General features: G+C 36.7%; 1 protein-coding gene across 1 annotated transcript in view; it reads left to right on the plus strand.

The window, feature by feature from the left end:
* LOC127453076 (CUB and sushi domain-containing protein 3-like) overlaps positions 1-15,127 on the plus strand; it is a 435,789-nt gene that overhangs the window by 87,507 nt on the left and 333,155 nt on the right. Inside the window, 1 exon segment of the mRNA XM_051719109.1 lies at positions 810-1,004. Within this exon segment, the coding sequence (XP_051575069.1) occupies positions 810-1,004 (195 nt within the window).

The following is a 15,127-nucleotide window of genomic DNA, read 5'->3' on the forward strand; positions in this document are numbered from 1 at the left end:
TAAGTATCCCACTAGACTAGATATTTCATTGCAGTAGGATGTGACCATTTTGTTTCATGCACAAATTGATGTTTTATTTAGGATTTTCATTATTTCCTGATGAATGCAGGCTTGGCAACCAAGTAATTGGCCTGTTACAACTACCAAAAATCAGTTATACATTAAGAATAAAATTACATGTATCAGCTGGCCCATGATGTTGCATTAAAATATGGGTCAAGTCATGTTATAAAGTACCTCTTGAACTCACTTTTGATCTAACTAAAAAAAATCAATAATAATAAAAAAAAAAAATCATATATAATAATATGTTTGTCTGTTGTTTTCCCACCAAAATTATGTGACTTCCTGAATGATGACATCATCAAGGAACTGGCTTTTGTTAGTTATTACAAAGGGATATTACAAGATTACCAGGATGGAAATTGTTATTAAGCATGCACAAGACAAACCATTAAATTGATTATCAATTAAAACAATATTCCTAAGAAAACATATTTTATTTTAAACATTTTGATAAGAAGACAAAAAAAAAACAAAAACTAAGAAAAAAAAAAACAGCAACAACAATATGAAACATGTAGAATATTTCTTAATATATTGCTAATTTTTCATCTTAGAATTTGGCAACATCTGCTAAAACCAGTGTAGTTAAATTATTTAAAATTCACCCCTATATGCTCACTTTATAGTGATATTGTTATAAAAGATTAATATTTCAGCCAATATAATAAGACATATATGATGGCGACTACGTGGTATGAATGATCAGTATCTGTTTCTTGCATCTCCTCTCTTTCTCTGTGTAGAACTTCAAAGCAGTTCTTGTGGGAATCCAGGAGTTCCTGCCAAAGGTGTCCTGAACGGAACAAGCTTCAATGTGGGAGACAGAATCCGGTACCACTGTGTGTCTGGATACACATTGGATGGTCACGCACAGCTCACCTGTGTGACCAGCACGTCTAATGTAGCTGTGTGGGATTTTCCTGTTCCAATATGCAGAGGTAAGATATAAATGCTAGAGATTTGGCGAAAAGCGTAAAGAAACTTGTTTTCATTTTCTAGATTTTTAGAGTTGTTCTTATTAAAATGAGCCACTCTTTGCTTTTGTAGAGTGTCAAAGAGATGCAGTGGCCCCAATATTGTGTTTGGATGCTTAAGCCAGACTTAAAAATAGACAACAAAAAATTAAGCTAAACCTTTTCTCAGAACTGAATGAACTTTTCTAAGCCATGTTTACAATTACAATTAGGGCTGGATGATATAGCTAAAACAATGTCTTAATATTTTCTGCCTTTTGAGGATATTCTATGTCTTGATATTTATGTATTTGTTCTGAAATGGCATAAAAGAGTTTTTTATCAGATCAGACAAACCATATTTTTGATCAAATAGCCATTGTTGTCAGGTACACTGTAAAGGTTTAATGCAAGTAGGTAACACTTTAAAATAAGTAACATTTTTCAGCACTTTTTAATCATGATTAAAGTGAAATTCAAAATATACTAATACTTTTTTTTTGTATGATTTAAAGTTATGTATGTTCACATTAATTAATGCAATATTATCTAACATAAACTAAAAAAAACAACATGGTCTCATAGTGAAAACGTGACTATATAAATTTTCGCTAAACTTGTTATATGTGTCTCCAGGTACAATTCCCTGCAGTTTCCAGGTGAAATTAACATTAGACGCGCAACAACAACTGTGTGTTTTATTCATTTTCATTCAAATCATGACTTTAAAAGCTGATTATGACTTTATAAACACTTATTTTTCTCTCTATTACTCAGACCATGCTATTTTATGATATCGACACACTTTTATTCTAATGCATCATTTGAAAAACAATACATTTTATCACTTGAATTACAGACCTACCTACATTATATACATTTATTCCAACTCCCCTCATAGAGTCGGAGGACCACGGTTTAAGTCCAGCCATGAACTCAAGCTGACAGATGACACAGAGTCATAGAAGCTAAATAACATGGTTGCTTCAGAAAATGTGCTTTTCATTTCGCTTCTGCGTTTTAAAACACTATTGGTTAGGTTTAGGCGTTGATTATGTAAGGATGTCTTTTTTAACATCTCATTTATATTTTAAAACACTATTGGTTAGGTTCAGACAAAAGTTGTAGGTTCGGGAGGCATGATTTAATCATTAAAACATCCATCTAAAATTCACCTTAAAACCTCTGAATACGACACCATTTTACTCGCTTTTGGTGCCCCCAGCTGGACATTTCACTGGAAAACTGCAGCCTAACGTGTTATACAGCATGTACATTTCATTAAATCAAGCTGAAAAAAATAAAAAATTGTATTCCTATACATTTACATTATCCAAGATTAATAAATGCTGTCAAAATATATATTGGTATATTTTTATATTTCATGCATTAACTAATGTTAACAAACAGCTACTTATTGTAAAGTGTTACCTTTAAATGCCTAAAATATGGTAAAAATGTAATTCAAAATAATAAAGACTTGTTTTCCACAATGTTTTTCACTTAATGAACAGAGAAAGGAATGCCATTTAATGAGTTTCACTTATAGTAAGCTTTTCTGATGACCCAGAATTTTTAAACTTTACGTCTATATCAGTTGAGTGACACATTCAAAGTCATAGTGTGAATATATAGCGTAATATTTCTAAATAGCAGGATTTTTTTTTTTTTTTTTTTTTTAAATACAGCCATGTCATAATTATTCAACCCCTATTGCATGTAGCTGTTTCTTAAATATGTAAGGCTAAACAAGTAATTGTTTTAAAACAAAATTAAGTCATCAATCTGCAATGGCACTTATTTAAGTTTTAAAATGTAAGTTTAGTGTTGTAAGCAAAAATGTATTTCTATGCAAAAAATGCAATTAAATATAAGCTGTCTCAAAAGCTAATAGAAGAGATTATTTCATTACACAAGAAAGGTCATGGCTAAAAGTACATTTCCAAGGCACTTCAATTTCCAATAGACAAAGTTGGCAGCACCATTCATAAATTTTTTTTTAATATATGGTACAACATATGTGGAAGTGGGGTGTGGAAGAAAGCAAAACTTCACCAAGGGAAAATGTTGACTTGAATATTCAAAAAGTAATTAGGAAAGAAGTAGGAAAGACCTGTGGGGTCCTGGAAGAAGGTTTTATAGACGTATGACACTAAACTGAAAATTAGTTTTAGACCCATGGGTCAGCAGTACGTCTGGAGTAAGATGACGAGGTGATGACAAGAACGACACCATCCCCACAGTCAAGCATGGAGGTGGGTCAGTCCTGTTATGGGGGTGTTTTGTGGCTGCAGGAAACGGCTATCCTGACTATGTGACTGACACCATGGATTCTTTCAGGTATCAGGCCATTTTAGCATTAAAAATGTGATGCCTTCAGTGTGTAAATTGAAGCTCGGTGATCACTGGACTTTCCAGCAAGACAATAACACCAAGGATATATCCAAGTTGTCCAAAATCTGGTTCAGGGATAGGTCGTGGAATTTCCTTAAATGGCTCTTTCAGTCCATCATTAAAATCCCATTGGAAACCTTTATTGGTATTTTAAGGAAGCAGTGGCAGCACAGAAACCAAAGAATGTCAATGAGCTGGAAGCTTTTGCTCATGGGAAATGTGTAAAAATTCTAATAGAAAGGTGTCCGAAGCCTAAGAACACTTACCTGAAACATTTATTTGCTGTTATTAAGGATAAAGGATGCTCCACAAATGATTGACACTGGGGGTTGAATATTTTTGACACGACGTTTGTGGAGAGAATTAGTTCTTTTTTTATTTTAAAATTTGGGTAAACTGAACTCTTTGTTCACAAAATCACTCAAATGTGTATTAAAAACGTACTTTGACTGTTTACTGAGGTTTTAGTTGATGTGTTTTAATGCACATCACCAGAATGTATTGCTGGTCAGGGGGGTTGAATAATTTTGATTGCAACTGTATGCACTAATATAAAACATAAAGCAATATTTACCTTAAAATGTATTTACTAGAATATTTTAATTCATTAAAATCGCCACATGGAGACTTCCATGAATATTTTTAAAAAGATGATGCAATCGATGAATCAGAGTTTCGAATCAACTCAAAATGTCTTCATTTTGAACAGTATACATATTATTTTAAAGTCAAAACCAACCAACCAAACTTCTTTTCACTAAATGTTTGCTTTAAATATGTGCTTGTGCTATTTTTCCATAAAATAAATTCCACTTGGTTTGATTTTTTTTTTTTTTTCTTTTTAGCTATGTATGTATGCAATGGCATACATACATATTTAAGTGTGGCTTCAATGTCCTAATAATACTTTCTGGAGCCATTGTATAACAACAGTGCATCAAATACTCTAGTAACCAGCATGTTGGCTAATAAAAGAATCTTGTGAAGTTACTTTGCTGTAAGCCCAATATACTCTGTCTGTGGCTTTGATAGATGCTGCTGTTGTATTATTCTGTTTTATTGAATTTTAAATGAGCATTGTTTTTAACTTGTATTATGCTTAAAATTGTTTTCTGTTTCTCATTTATCTTTTTGGGTTAGCATTAGATATGGTGATTTATGTAGTATCCTACAGTGCCTGCTGTAAATCAGTACAGTTCTTTTGCATTATTCTTTTTTGCATGGTGCAATCAATTGAGTTGTTCCACAGGGAAATGCCTCATTGTATCTGAAACACAGTTAATAATTTAGGTGTTGCCTTAATTATCATTGTGCAGATCTTTGATGTGCACCCAGGTATTGTGGTGAGTGTTTTACATTTTAAAATATGATGTATGCTTGTTCTGAATAAAGATAAAATATGCTTGAACCACAAAACATATGAAATATGAATATTGCAACTTAATATTACATGCTTAATGGCTAAATTGAGCAGGGCTCCTAAAACATATTGATGAAAAGTATGTTTTGGTGTATAAAAGTCTTATTAAGGCCAGCGTTTAATCCAGCAAACATGTTTGATGTTTTATAGCCTCTCATCTTGTTATTAGTTTTGCTGCAGTAGCTTCTAGTTGGATGAATGGAGACAAAAACTTAATTTGTGACTCATCATTTAAGCTATGAACTGTTTTTTAAATGGGTCAATGTCTGCATATTTCAGCTCTGTGGTTTGCATAAAATCATACGTTGCTCAGTAAACTCAGTAGAACAAAGAACACCAAGCTAAACTCCCAAACCTAGTGAGCTGCCTATATAGACTGCGTTTTAAAGCATACACAGGGGCTGTTCCAAATGGAAGGCAGCATGATTACCTTTTAAGATATGTACTTATGGCCCAAATATAAGTCAGCATCGCATATATGCTTCATGGAGAAGGTAATCCCAGAATGCGTTATAATGAGCTCAGTGAAAATTCAACCACTTTGGCGACCAAGCTGAGAGAAACAAAAATTGAATATACTAATATTTCTTTCAATACTAAAAAGTATGTATAAAAATAGTTAAAGTGTAATTAAAAATGGATTATTTTATCATATATCTTTGTGTACTATGTATTTTCATGCTTATCAGAGTATTGTAACATTATTTAGTGGGGTGACCATGCTGGTTGCTGCCTGTGCAGAGCGTTCCAAATCAGCCACTTACGAGGTTCCAATTCAGTTAGGATGCTGCCTTAGGGGCTGTTTACTCCTAATACAGATTTCTGTCCATCTGCACTGTTTTTCAATTGTCTTTCTATGTAAACATATGTAAGATCAGAGGTTTTCAAACTTTTTCATGCCAAGGGCCCAGAAATATATCAATCCCCTTGCAAGCGACTCCCTGTGTTAGAAAAAGAGTTAACGTGCTGTTGAGATATGTTGTTTGTAAAATTAAATAGTTGTCTTTTATATTATCATTGTACTTACAATAAGTCAAAATGAGTCATTAAGATATTGGGCCCAGTTTTAAGAGCGCTAGCACTTAAGTCACAAGCGCAAAGTCAGTGGGCATGGCCATGAAGTTTTAGTATATTCGTGCAAGAACGCGCTAAGTCTAGGTGAAAGTGGGATTGGTGTAATTGCGCATGCAACATGCTAATATGCTGGGTCAAGTGCAATTTAATTCTTAGGTTCTAGATCCTATTATATAGTCCATTTCCTCAAGCACCAGCGATATAAACAAAGCCAGCACATTCATTAGACTTTGGTAGTGTAAATGGACTGTATTTCTCTGTGTTTCTCTGACAGTGACAGGCTCCTTTTATAAGCACAGATGATTCTCATCAGATTTTGTATGTACGCTCAGTTAAATTATAGGGAATGTAAGTATTATTAATAATTTTCATTTGCTGACACACAAATCATTGCTAGTATTAACAGTGATTGTATCAGCACGCACTTCACTTCTACCTGTAGATTTTCATTTTGAACAATTAAATTAATTTATTGAAACACGAAAAAATTACATTGAAAAAATTACATTAAAATATTTATAAATTCAAATTACGCTTCAAACAAAAAGACAATATAATCAAAATAACAAAGTGGTCAAAAAAATAATATACCAAATCCAAACATTTTACTCCCTCCAACTTCCTTCATTGGCAACTTTTGCAATGACTTCAAAATCACTCTATGACAACAGGTGGAACAATACCATAACAAATTAGATCACAAATACAATTGGAAATATAAACTTAATAATAATGATTGAAAAATAAACCATGACTCATAGATAGTTTAACACAAATCTCTTACATTTTTGTGTCATAAGACAGCTACAACTCTGATCGTCAGGGATATATTTTCAGAGTTTGGACATAAACTTTATTACCACCTGCTGGGGGAATCTAAAACTGCAAATGCAGGAACTGAATTTAGACTTTGCGCTGAAAACAGAACTGCTTTGAACAAAGAAAATTGCGTTTTGTGCCACTTCATTAACATACTATACAACCACCGTTTGCACTCATACACCCAAAGAAAGTGCAAACACACCCACCCAAGCCCACTGTTTCAAGCTTTTTTTTTTTTATTGTTATTATTTGTAAAGCATTTTTCAGAATAATTATTGTTCCAAAGCAGCATTGCAGTCATTAAATCATTAATTGATTACTTATTTCTTACTAATATATTTCTTACTTTAATATATGAAATTATATGTAGATTTGTTTTTTATTCTCACTGTTTAAAACAATGGCTGTCAAAAGAATAAAATAATTGTAATCAATCCCATGATTTAAAAATTAAATGGTAACAATGTCTAATAATGTCAAATTTTTCATACTGTTTTTAACTTACATTTTCTGCAGACCCCCTAGCACTCCATTGCGGCCCTCTTGGGGTCCCCAGATCACAGTTTGAAAATCCCTACACTAGACGGATGTTTTTGACTGTTGTACCATGTTTCTCTTTTTTTTAGATCCTGTTTTAGGTAAAAAAAAAAATTAATAAAAAAAAAAACCATTACAACTTTTAAAAACGCATCTCTAGACACCTGTGTTCATGGTGCCGTGTCTAGCTTTTTTAGCTCAAGGACGTGTTTGGTGTGAACGGCCTCTGTGGAGGTAGCAGCTGCCTTTGCTGGTAGTAGGCAACACGACAGTTCAGGATTTGGAACAGAGTTTATACTTATTTTAATTTTGGGCAGGGATATGGACTGCCCATAGGGAGCACCAGGACATTTCTGTGTGGGTGGTTTGACTTGATCAAACAGCAGGCAATCCAGCTGAAAAAAAAAAAGGTGTTTTCCAGCATAGTCTGTATTATATCCATGTGATACATCTAGAGGCAGACATATTTTAATATACTAGGTACAGAGCCTGGGCTGTTTTTCTGTCCCAATTTGTGTTGTAGCTGACTGTCGCATTGTTACCATGGTTAGTATAGCATCATCAAAGAGATGAATGTCTTGTCAGATGGTTAATTAATGTTTTATCAAATAAAACACATTAAGACATTTTTAAAAAAAAATTTTTTATTCATACATGGATGAATCACAAGAAATAAAACTAGTGCCAGCCTTGGCTGTGCATCTCATTCAGTGAAACGAAGAACTCATGGCCTATTAATGCAGCCGACCCAGTCAAACCAACTGGTTGAATCTGTATAACACAATTTCTGACCTCGGGCCTTTTAGCACATGCTTTTTCATCTTCAGGCGAGGAAAACTGTGAATGGTTCCTTTGTGTTTACACCAGCTGGGAGGAAGACCTGTGACGAATGTAGCTCTCAAAATGCTCCAAGATTATTAGACTTGTTGGCCACGTGAATTTCAAGAAATGCTTGTTGCATTTGTTGCATGAATTTGTTAAATTCATTATTTTCCTCAAAATTCTACAAACAATACCCCATAATGACAATGTGAAAGAAGTTTGTTTGAAATCTTTGCAAATTAATTAAAAATAAAAAATGAAAAGAAATCACATGTACATAAGTATTCACAGCCTTTGCTCAATACTTTGTTGAAGCACATTTGGCACCAATTACATCCTCAAGTCTTTTTGAGTATGATGCTACAAGCTTGGCACACCTATTTTTGGGCAGTTTCTCCCATTCTTCTTTGCAGGACCTCTCAAGCTCCATCAGGTTGGATGGGGAGCGTCGGTGCACAGCCATTTTCAGATCTCTCCAGAGATGTTCAATCGGGTTCAAGTCTGGGCTCTGGCTGGGCCACTCAAGGACATTCACAGAGTTGTCCTGTAGCCACTCCTTTGTTATCTTGGCTGTGTGCTTAGGGTCGTTGTCCTGTTGGAAGTTGAACCTTTGCCCCAGTCTGAGGTCCAGAGTGCTCTGGAGCAGGTTTTCATCAAGGATGTCTCTGTACATTGCTGCATTCATCTTTCCCTCGATCCTGACAAGTCTCCCAGTTCCTGCCACTGAAAAACATCCCCACAGCATGATGCTGCCACCACCATGCTTCACTGTAGGGATGGTATTGGCCAGGTGATGAGCGGTGCCTGGTTTCCTCCTGACACGACGCTTGCCATTCAGGCCAAAGAGTTCAATCTTTGTTTCTCATGGTCTGAGAGTCCTTCAGGTGCCTTTTGGCAAACTCCAGGCGGGCTGTCATGTGCCTTTTACTGAGGAGTGGCTTCCGTCTGGCCACTCTACCATACAGGCCTGATTGGTGGAGTGCTGCAGAGATGGTTGTTCTTCTGGAAGGTTCTCCTCTCTCCACAGAGAAATGCTGGAGCTCTGTCAGAGTGACCATCGGGTTCTTGGTCACCTCCCTGACTAAGGCCCTTCTCCCCCGATCGCTCAGTTTGGCCAGGCGGCCAGCTCTAGGAAGAGTCCTGGTGGTTCCAAACTTCTTCCATTTTCGGATGATGGAGGCCACTGTGCTCATTGGGACCTTCAATGCTGCAGAAATTTTTCTATACCCTTCCCCAGATCTGTGCCTCGATACAATCCTGTCTCGGAGGTCTACAGACAATTCCTTGGACTTCATGGCTTGGTTTGTGCTCTGACATGCACTGTTAACTGTGGGACCTTATATAGACAGGTGTGTGCCTTTTCAAATCATGTCCAATCAACTGAATTTACCACAGGTGGACTCCAATCAAGTTGAAGAAACATCTCAAGGATGATCAATGGAAACAGGATGCACCTGAGCTCAATTTTGAGTGTCATGGCAAAGGCTGTGAATACTTATGTACATGTGATTTTTTTGGTTTCTTTTTTATTTTTATAAATTTGCAAAGATTTCAAACATCTTTCACGTTGTCATTATGGGGTATTGTTTGTAGAACTTTGAGGAAAATAATGAATTTAATCAATTTTGGAATAAGGCTGTAACATAACAAAATGTGGAAAAGGTGAAGCGCTGTGAATACTTTCCGGATGCACAGTATATATATATATATATATATATATATATATATATATATATATATATATATATATATATATATATATATTATAACTTTTAACTTTTTTAAGCCCTCAAGACTGATCACACTTTGAATTTGACAATGGTATGTTGAAAGTTTTACTGCTGAAATCGCTTACAGAATTTCAAACCACTTCCCCCAGTGGCCGAAGCTGAAAGTGTTGTGAAATATATGTGCATGCGTGAGCATAGTTTCTGAGGGAAATGCCCACAGAGTGGCGCCAAAAGCTAATTTTTGTTGTTGTTGTTGTTAATGTTTTAATACAGTCGACAGGAATGCATATTTTATTTACCATAGACCCTAAACCAAACCCCAGCCCCAAACCTAACCGTCAGTGGAGTAAAAATGTAATTTTTTGAGCAAAAATTCAACCTCCAAATCGCGCACACTATTTTTCATGTGAACATGATTACTTCCTGGTTCCCATGGGACTGGATCGGTAACCCTTGAAGGAAATGTGTTCATGCTTATATTGATGCAAAAATGTCTGATAGGGGTTACTGCTTGTCAGTAATTTAACTGAATGGGGTTGTTTTCAGGGTACACAAACTTTCGAAAGCAACAAGTAACTCTTGAAACTTGTCAGTGCGATACAGATATTACTACAGATATTGTTGACTTTTGTATGACAAATTGCTTATGTTCCAAGTCAAAAAGCGTCTGCTATATGTAAATGTAAAGCAACTTGCCTTGTGTTCATTTTGGAGCACAAAACCATTGATATTCAAGAGAAAGTTAGAAACTAAATTGGTTTTTAATAATTTTGCACATTGTTGGGCCTGTGCAATTCATTTTTGGAGTTCTTTAAGGAATAGTTAGGACCAAGTGGCAATCACAATCATTCAACCAAAAATGGACATTCTTTCACCATTTACATTACTTTTGCTCCAAAGTACTTATGATATTTTTTGTCCTTATTTGAACTTGACAGCCCCTGAAAGCTAAAATTCTGTCTAACATCCCACATAGCACACACATGTCTTTGAGATGTCTGTTTGAGATATTTTCATTTGGGAAGCATCGCATTTTTATTATCATCTGCTAAACATCTTAAAAAGATCAGATTTACAAACATTCTGAATCATAAACATCTCAAAGACATCTGCTGAATGTCTTAATGGCATCCAAGAGGAAACATCTAATAGACATATTGCAGATGTGCAGACAACCTAAAAATATGTCTTACAGATGTAAACACACACATCAAATAGACATCTAGTGATGTATGCAAGCTATCAGGGATCTCTTTTTGTGTTTCTACTAAACAAAGAAAGTCATACATCACGTTGGTGAGTATAAACAAACAAACAGAGTTGTTTTATTTTTGGTGAACCGTGCCATGGGTGTTAAGTAAGTTTTGTGTTTCATGGAAAAAATAAATAAATTCAGCATAGAGGTTGGAAAAATATGAGGGTGAGTACATACTGGCTGAATGTTTTTATTTTTTGGTCAACTATTCATTTAATATATTGCAATGCTTCCTTTTAAGAATATTTTTGTTTATGTTTGAATGATTCTCAATTTTGGTGCTTCAAAACTTGATGTCCAATGTAAAATCTGAGTCTAGAAGCAAAATCATTTAAAACTAACATAACACAGTAAAATACTGCAGAGCTTGTCAATCTTTCACCCAGTTCTTTGGCCACTCTGAGATACAAGCGGGACCCTCAGAATAGGCAGATGGTCTTTTGATCTCATATCCTCAGAGAACCTGCCCATTCTCTTGATGTAGGAGCTCATCCAAGAGTTCTCAGCAGTCCTGTAACACCACCCGCCTCCCCACACTCAAACAGGAGATATCTCAGAATCCAGATGGATGGAACCATATCGAGGGTACACACTCTCCAAAGCTTTAAACGTTATTGCCATGCAAGCAGATTCTGTCATTTGACTGGTTGTCGGACGCATGTTTCAAGCAACTGTGTTGTCAATCCATAAAGTTCTATGTGGAGAGTCTCAGAATATATGCAGGAGCTGTTTTAAATGGTCCCCATAAATTTTTCAGACATTTATTCCTGATGTGAGCAAAACTCTGCAGATGTCAAGATGTTCACTATGCCTTATTTAGTCCCAGTCTATCACTTATCAGGGGATATTTGGGTTGATCCCTGCTAGGAAAAATTGTAAAACAAAGGTGATTTGCTCCTTTTAGCTGGTTTAGCTGGTCTGTCAAACTGGCTAAGCTGGCGGTCATACAGTCTCCCAGCCTGACCATCTGATAAGTGCCCCAATCTCTTAAACCAGCAAAACAAACCAGTTTTGCCAGGCTGCGAGACCTCAGGCTGGTTTCAGCAGGATTTTTCAGGGATGGTAGCTGACTGTCGCCCTGCTAGCATAATTAGCATGCTAGCATCATTAAAGATTCTAGATTAATGTCTTCTTTTCATATGGTCACTTAATATTTTTAATCAAATATAACATTTTAAAATTGGTTGAATATTTATGTGATTCATTCAGTAGCTGACTGTAGCCTTACTAGCATGATTAGCATTCTAGCATCATCAAAGGGCCTAGTCAGATGGTCAATCAATATTTTTATCAAATGTAACACATGAAAATTGGTCAAATGTTTATACAGTAGCTGATGGTAGACCTGCTAGCATGATAAGCATGCTAGCGTCAAAAAAGAGTCTAGATGAACATCTTCAGATGGTCAATTCATGTTTTTATCAGATAGCTGTCATGGATAAGAGGCAGGACCCAAATGCAGAGTAAAAAATAGCAGGTTTATTTAATACAACAAAAAGGGCAAAAATCAAACCAAAACTCCCACAAGGGGGAAAAACAAACATCAACAACCCCTTAGGGGAAAAACAAGAAGGGAAGTAATCCAGGCAGGGGAAACAGGGAACAGGGCCGACCGGACTGGGCTGGGCTACTGACACCAGGGAAGGAGGAAGCAGACCGACACGTGAGAACCAACAAGACAGGAAACAAGACAAACTGGCACTGGACAGCAAACACAAGGAGAATAAAATAGGGAGAGAAATCAACAGGTTAACAAGACAGGGCAGGTGTGACTAATAAACTAATAATGGGCAAGCAAGGAGGCGGGGTATGACGTAAGACAGAGAGACACGCAGCAAAACAGAAACAAAACAAATCCACGTGCTCTCACAAGACAACAAAACACCCGAATGGCATGAGTGTAGATCGCCAAGAATATAAGGCAATATAAGCCCATGCCAACTGACAAACAAGACGAGAGAATGCGTAGCAACGCCAAACAAAGCGATGCCACGCATTCTCACACTAAACGAAAACTGAGTGTACATCATGAGGCAAACGCACCTGTGTGTGAGTCAGGACACCTGTGCGAGAGTTTGGCCACACATACACCTGACACCTTAGACCAAAGTGACCGACCCTCAGCACAACTTGAAGACAGCTCGCGACCCGGGTGCACAATGCAATGTGAGTGTGACGTGAGGTGCACCCATGTTCGTGAGAGACAGACATAAACTATTGACGCGAGTGCATACTGCCAAGATGACATAAGCATAATGCACCCACGTCAATAACAGACAGACATGGAGCATGTGTCCGGATCCCGACACCAACTGAAACCGAACCAGACGGGAAAGCAGGAACCAGACACCATACTCCAGACATGAAACAAGACAGACCGAAGAGCGCACGGCAGGGTATACAACCGAAACCGTGCGCCCACACAAAGACAGACAGCGAAACACAAGAGAGACATGGGACGATAATGCCACGGTCCTGTCAGATAAAAACCCAGACTGACAGAGTGACAGGACCGTGACAACAGCATATGCAAATTGTCAGTTGAACGTTCATGATTTGTACTGTACTGTAGCTGACTGTTGCCCTGTTAGCATGATTAGGGTGACCAGATGACCATGACAAAAAAATTGGGTCACAGCATTTATTTCTCTTTAAATAATAAAATGCTTAACTGCATAAAATGCTCGATAAAAAATACGCATGGACACATATATGCAACAGCCAGATTTATCTGAGGATGTGAAGTGCGTCTTCTCATTCCTGGTTTCTTTGACCAAAGACTTCAGACATGGAGAACTTCAGAAACAACAATAATGAAAGTGCTCACAGACAGTGCAGATTCACAAACCTTTTACCAGCATGTCAGTTCACAGTGGACTACCTTTACCTGGGTTGTTTTTTCAGGGCATTTTATAGAAGACGCTGCAATATTTATTGGCGCGGGAACACGCAGTCTGGAAAATATACTGATATGCAAGTTTCGGACGGGATTAAAATCAATGAAGCTCTGGTAATTATTACATTGCCCCACATCCCCGTATAAAACAAATCTCATCCAAATAGAGTTTATGATATCACATGGCTTGCTGATACAGGGTTGCGATATTACTGATGGTATGTCAGAGGATGTATATTATAGAAAGGAATACATTTTTTGTTATTTGATTACCTTGAACTGTGCTGTTTGACTGATATAATCTCTCCCTCCATGGTTTTTGGCTTCTAGCTGGTGAGTAAATTTTCTTATGGGCTGACAGACAGCAGCAGAGGTAGGAGGGGGTGATCAGGGGAAAGTTTAAAGCCCCGCTGATTCTGAGACTGCAAGTGATTATTGTGATTATTCATCACAAGTTTCTCATTACAGAAAAAGCACAAAGCACAGCAATGATCATTTTCGTAAAATATTATGCTAAGCCTGATTATCAGCACAAAAGGTGTCCTCACTGTAACTCCGTCAGGACGCGGGACATGGCTCGTAAAATCGGGACTGTCTCGGTTTTATCGGGACGTCTGGTCACCCTAAGCATTATTAGCATGCTTTCATCATCAAAGAGTCTAGATGAATGTCTTTTTTCAGATGGTAAATTAATGTTTTTTTATATCAAATATAACACATGAAAATTGGTCAAAAGTTTATGTGATTCATAAAGGAGTGTGTCCGTGTGATTCGGAACCCTTGCGAAAATCGAGAGTTCTGGCAAATCCCTTTGGCAAACTTGGCCTCTCATTATTTTCAAAAGCAAATGTGCTTTGCAGCAAACTCTTTATTGTTGCCAAAGGTTTGCCAGATAATTGTTTGCCAGTAGCAGCAAATTGTCCATTGTTGCCAAATTGTCCATGGTTTGCTGCAGGTTTACAGTACCCTGATAGCACACGTACATCACCTAGACGTCTATTTGATGTGTGTGTTTACACCTATAAGACTTATTTTTGTTGTTGTTTGGGCATCTGCAAAACGTCAGTAAGACGTTTCCCCTTGGATGTCAATAAGACATTCAGCAGATGTCTTTGAGATGTTTATGAATGAATGTTTGTAAATCAGATCTTTTTAAGA

Source organism: Myxocyprinus asiaticus, chromosome 15, assembly GCF_019703515.2.
Source record: "Myxocyprinus asiaticus isolate MX2 ecotype Aquarium Trade chromosome 15, UBuf_Myxa_2, whole genome shotgun sequence".
In the NCBI taxonomy this organism is placed as follows: domain Eukaryota; kingdom Metazoa; phylum Chordata; class Actinopteri; order Cypriniformes; family Catostomidae; genus Myxocyprinus; species Myxocyprinus asiaticus.